Raw genomic sequence first — 6,000 nt, forward strand, 5'->3', positions numbered from 1 at the left:
CCCTCCCAGAGAGGGGACTAATCTAATCACATATTTACAGGATATTAACGTAGAAAAAAAGGTAGAGGAAAACAACAACATATGAATATTTACACATTACATATCATACACAAATATAAAGCGTCGTATATGTAACGTAGTGAGAACAATGCTGAATACACATGCATGAGTAAATGAGTTATTAAAGCTTTGAGTGTTTTTGTGTGGATATAATGAACACTGATGCTTTGGACAAATGAAAATATAACCAAACGAAGTCTTCAATCGCTGTGATTTTTCGTAATTTAACATTAAATACAGTGAAAGGTGTTTTTTGAAAGTATTGAGACTCATTGGGACTCTCACAAATTCCGGGAGAGAATTCCACAGGACGCTACCAGAATAGGCTAAGCTTGATTTGAAGAGATCTATCCTTGGAATTGGGACGTTAAACTTTCGGTTTGGTTTGACTTTAAAGTTTGCAACGAAAGTTCGTGGTGCACGGCCGGAAAGTATTTTGTGAAGGAGCACGCCTTCATTTAATTTAGAGAGAGAGAGAGAGAGAGAGAGAGAGAGAGAGAGACACACACACACACACACACACACACACACACACACACACACACACACACACCCACACACACATTATATACAAACAGAATTATGTTAAGAATATATATGTTTCAAATACAGACAGAAAGACAGATAGAGCCAAAGATAGCGTTTCGATTAGTTACCCTTTTTGCTGGTACTGATTTTGCGCAGAATGAAGTGCTGGTCAACGCCGATTGAGATTCATAGAATTTGAAACGTTTTTTTGTAAAACTAACAGGAAACGTAAAGACGGAAACTTCCTGTACACATTTGCCAAGGTCTGCGATCTTTTATTCATTGCAAAATATAAAGAGGGAGAGAGAGAGATAGCGAGAGAGAAAGAGAGAGAGGGAGAAAGAGAGTGAGGGAGAAAGAGAGAGAAAGACAGACAGACAGAGACCGACATAGACAGAGACTTGAGTATCACTGAGAGCAAAATCATTGAATAATGACATTAGAGAACTGCCACCAGGAAACGGAAAGGAATGGGGAAACGTCAACAGGTTCACATATGTAAAACCTGTTTTAAAACCAGCAAAGTATAAAACATAGTCATTGAAAAGTGTTTAACTTTTCTCTTCGTCTTCTGCGCTCATGGGCTGGAACTCCCCAATGCACTCGTATTTTGCACGACCGTTTCATACGCCATTTAGACAGCCATACTCCGTTTTGGGCTAACCCCCCGCGGGTTAGGGAGAAGAATTTACCCGATGCTCCCCAGCATGTCGTAAGAGGCGACTAACGGATTCTGTTTTTCCTTTTACCCTTGTTAAGTGTTTCTTGTATAGAATATAGTCAATGTTTGTAAAGATTTTAGTCAAGCAGTATGTAAGAAATGTTAAGTCCTTTGTACTGGAAACTTGCATTCTCCCAGTAAGGTAATATATTGTACTACGCTGCAAGCCCCTGGAGCAAGTTTTTGATTAGTGCTTTTGTGAACAAGAAACAATTAACAAGTGGCTCTATCTCATCTCCCCCCCCTCCCTTCCCCGTCGCGATATAACCTTCGTGGTTGAAAACGACGTTAAACACCAAATAAAGAAAGAAAGAAAGTTTTGGGCTAATATCAAAACTTATTGAGCAAAACTTTTTGTGTCATCTCTTTATTTTGTTTTTGATATATATCAAGGTTTCACAAGGTTATCACTCGGTTTTAGGCTCAACGGGTTTTTTAGGACAGACCCTTTAAATGACTTTAAAAAGGGTACCCAACCACCCCAGGTAACCCCACTTGACACCATTACAGCGGCGTCGCGATTTGTTTGCATTGCGATAAAGTTGAGGAAAAAAGTCATTCAATCTTTTGGTGTCCCTCACTGGAAAGATTTATCATTAGTGTGACATTGAAAGAACGCGCTTCCGGTTGGGCTAAATCCACGGTTCAGTGTTGTTAAGGTTGCATATTTATAATTGTGTCCGTTGAGTTTGCTTCGAGAATTGTAACCGATGGTGTTGATGTGGTTTTATATGTACATTTGAAATCCACTGCGTGTGCATGTGGCAAAGCAACATTGACGCGCCCGTTTTCAGCAGAGGTTTCAGAGGTGGTACACATGTACACTAACCTTATCTGCATTGCTCACAACTTTGTTATGTGTCATGATCTAAACGTCGCCCACAGTCGCAATTGTGTAACTGCCGTTTCGCCTACTATTACTACAACTGTGAGATTAATGTTGTATAACAAGTACAGTAGAATCTGCCCCGCGTCCTCCCCTCAAGTTACATTTTAAGATCACAACAAATCTGAGAAAATTGGATCTTGAAGGGAGGGACTCTTAAAATGGATGGAAATTATAGATGTTGTGAACAGAAAATCTGACAAAGAAGTAGTAGTATATATGTATATCATAATCTGCTGGGTATTGAGATTACTTCGTTTGAAGCCAAGCTTGCTAATCGCTAACACCTGTCTCCCCTCTTCACTTTCATTCCGGTAGTGTCACTCTGTGTATTTGTGCTTAGCTGCACTAAAAAAAAGTATAACGACACTCGGTGCTAAATCGTCTTTGATTGAGAAACCTAACACTCTTTACTGTAAGATTTTGTATGAAGAAATGTTTGGTTTCTAAATCGCAATGTTCCGTAATATTGTAAACCCCAAGCACATGGCCAGTGGCACTTGGGAACGTCTTTACGATACGATCATAATAATTGGCTGTCAACATGAAATCCAAACATTGTCGAAAACGAAACTAAGGCAGAGGTTCAACAACTACAACTGAGTATGTTGCAAGTACGTTTTAAAGCACGTTCTATCAGTTCTTCAGCGAATGGCAATTTAGGTTAATCGTTAGAATTAAAAAATTAATTTGCATACAACAGCACGTAAATACAGACACACACACACACACACACACACACACACACAAACACACACACACACACACACACACACACACTGACCTGTCTCGACGTTTCCATACTGCCCATGCTTCTTTTGCCTCCCCGTGGACAGTTTCTGATGAAACAGGCGTGGGATGACCATAACATCACCATCAAAACCAGGCACAACCGCCAAGACAGGAAAGACACTTTCAACACAGAAAAACCCATCTTATTCAGTTCTGTTGCAGCGTTCAACCACTCGTGCCTGCAGTTGTTGAAAAAAAGGGTATCAACTGTCAGTCCAGACTAAACTTTTTGCTTCAAGATGTCTAATTGTGTCGCAGTGTGGATATCAACACTCAACGACCCACCTTTTCAAAGTGTGGACAATGAGAGATAAAACCCACGTGTGTTTGCCAGGCTTGGTTTTCTACAAGGTAAACTCAACCTTCTTTCCCCTTCAATGTTTGTGTCAGTGTATTGTGAACTCAACTGCACTCTCACGGTTTTATCATCAAATCATAATAGTCCTCTTGGCAGAAATGTTCGTGAAACTGTTTTTGTTCTTATTCTTTTTCTTCTTCTGTGTGTGCAGCAGTTGGATACGAAAGTTGCTTCATAAAAATAAAGTCAAGTTTGTGAAGGTGTCCGTCTTTCCTTGTTGTCAATGATTGAAGACTTCAAACGAATTGGACGAGTTCTTTATTTGCCGCACTAATAAAAGTAATCACAGTATATGTGTCAGCTTGGTCCTGCTTGTCGAAAGTTCTTGATGGTTTCCTACTGAAGTCACACTGCTTTCTGTCGCCTGTCGTGTTCTCTCTGTGTCTCTGTGTCTCCGTCACCAGTAATATCTTGTGGCCCTGCCCTCCTCTCTTCCCGCCTGTCGGGCAGATTGACCAATCAATAGCGAGTTAGCCCGTGGCTGCCGAGCCCTTTTGTACCTGTCGTCTGCTCGTGGGTGAAAGTCACGTGACGGCACCTGACACTTGACAGTGGCTGAACACTGACTACGAGGTTCGTTGCGTTGTTGTCACAGTGGTGGTGGTGGTGGTGGTGGTGAAGATAACGGTGGTGGTATTTGTGGCGGATGGTGCAAGACGAACATTAAATCACTTGTTGTGGCGTCAGAGCCATGTTGGGGGTGCGGCCCTTTCAAGATACAAGATAAAAGTCGAAGGTATAGAGTGGGTTTGTTTGTTTATCGTTAGTGGTGGCGGTTATTGCAGGTATGGGGGAGGCGGAGGTTGGGAGGGGGGGGGAGTTAAGGAGATATGGCGATGTAATCTTGTCGATCTAGGGTTGTCTTATATACTGATTCGTGTTACATCACGCAACAAATTGCGATTAATTGCTTTCCAGTCGTTTTGTCCATTTGTGATTCTTTTGGTTTTGAGGTTTTGAATTACGCTTGTTGTCTACAACACAGTCTATTCAATCAGATTTGATACCCGCCATCTACTCTCAATCCCCAACCTTGTCATCCTTCCAGTTTACCGCCAATAAACACCGACAAAAATAAGAATGGTTTTTGAGTTTCTTTATTAGCAACGTTTATCATTATTTTCAGAAATGAGACAGCGTACAAGAAAACCGTGTGCACTGGAGTTTGCTTTCAAATTGAGTTCTTAGATTTATGTATTAGAGCAAACGATGCTTAAACACTATCCATTCAAACATTCCTTCTATCTTTCTTGGTTTTGACATTGAAGCTGCAGCGGAATTCAACCCAAAGGTACGGAATTCACAGAATCTCTGCAGTCATATTTTTGGTAAAATTGGTAGCTCCTGGGAAATTCCAGAAAACATGTGATGTGTTAGTACAAGACCTAGCTATTTCCTTTACTTATATGCAGTAAACAGTATTTATTAAAGGGATACTAATGATCTGACCGTTTGGGGGGAGTTTCTGGTGAATTTGACAAATCTGAAGAATGTGGGGAAATCAATTTTTACTTAATTTAGACGCACACGGCACAATTTGTTTGGAAACGCACCACACGTACGTAATTAATTAAATCAAAGTGAGTGAATGTGCTTCAGTGCGCTGCGTCTCTTCGGTGCTGAAAAGAAGTAAAGTGGCGCCGCCTGGCGGTAAGACGACTAGCGCTCACATTTACGCGGCCGCCTATTACCAAGCATCACGTACATAAACAAGGGAATAACCTCAGTGCCAGTGGAAGTAACCCAAACCAACTCTCAAAAAGAGCGCTCTTTCTTTGCCTTCTCGAAGACATTTAAATAATCTTTTAAAACACTTGCTTTTGCAAAATGAAGGCAGCCCTCCTGCGCGGTAGCATTATTTGTCATGCAGTAACTTATGGTATATAACTTTTCCCCTTAGATATTATGTCTGTACACACAAACACACACACACACACACACGCACATGCACACACACGCACGCACGCACACACACACACACACACACACACGCACACGCACGCACGCGAGCATGCACGCACGCACCCACGCACGGACGCACACACACACACACACACACACACACACACACACACACACACACACACCTGTCGACAAAGAAAAACCAGAAACACAATAATAAAAGAGTACTTACATTTAACCGTTTGAGGAAAATCATAGAAAAAAACTAAACAATACCATACTCAGCCAACAGCCCAAACTTTCACAAACAATTAGGAAGTCGCGTTGAAAGATATCAAATTCAAAACATTGAGTCAAACTGTCGGCGTGATAGAATGGAACTGAACACACTGGAGTCAACCACTGGGCTGGCCGAAACCTTTGATCGAAACAGCTCGGACTCAGTAAAAGAAACCAACATTGACCTTATTTACATAAAACAAATTTTCTTTATTTTCAGAACAAACATAACATATCCATATTTGGGGGGTTCAAGAAATAATATAAAATGTAATAAAAAAAAACGTTTGTGTCCAATAATGTCAATTTAATTTGCGGCAGAGTTTTAATTACCAAATTAATTCAAAAATGTGTAAGCTTTTAAGTTGAAAGGCAATCTCACATTCCGGAACGGGTCAAGAGATGTTTGACCAAAACGTCAATGAATTTGATTGGAAAGATCGGTCGCCACAGCGCCGCTGTCACTTTAAAAAA

At 40.9% G+C, this 6,000-nt stretch overlaps 1 protein-coding gene across 1 annotated transcript in view; it reads right to left on the reverse strand.

Annotated features, from left to right (window-relative positions):
* The window catches only part of LOC138981728 (terepressin/terephysin-like), a 63,939-nt gene extending 60,135 nt beyond the window's left edge, over positions 1-3,804 (reverse strand). The window contains exon 1 of the mRNA XM_070354792.1: positions 2,980-3,804. Coding sequence (XP_070210893.1) covers positions 2,980-3,129 — 150 coding nt within the window. The 5' untranslated portion in view covers positions 3,130-3,804. The remainder of the gene's footprint in view (positions 1-2,979) is intronic.
* Positions 3,805-6,000: the final 2,196 nt, after the last annotated feature.

The sequence above is a fragment of the Littorina saxatilis genome, linkage group LG12 (genome assembly GCF_037325665.1).
Source record: "Littorina saxatilis isolate snail1 linkage group LG12, US_GU_Lsax_2.0, whole genome shotgun sequence".
NCBI lineage: Eukaryota > Metazoa > Mollusca > Gastropoda > Littorinimorpha > Littorinidae > Littorina > Littorina saxatilis.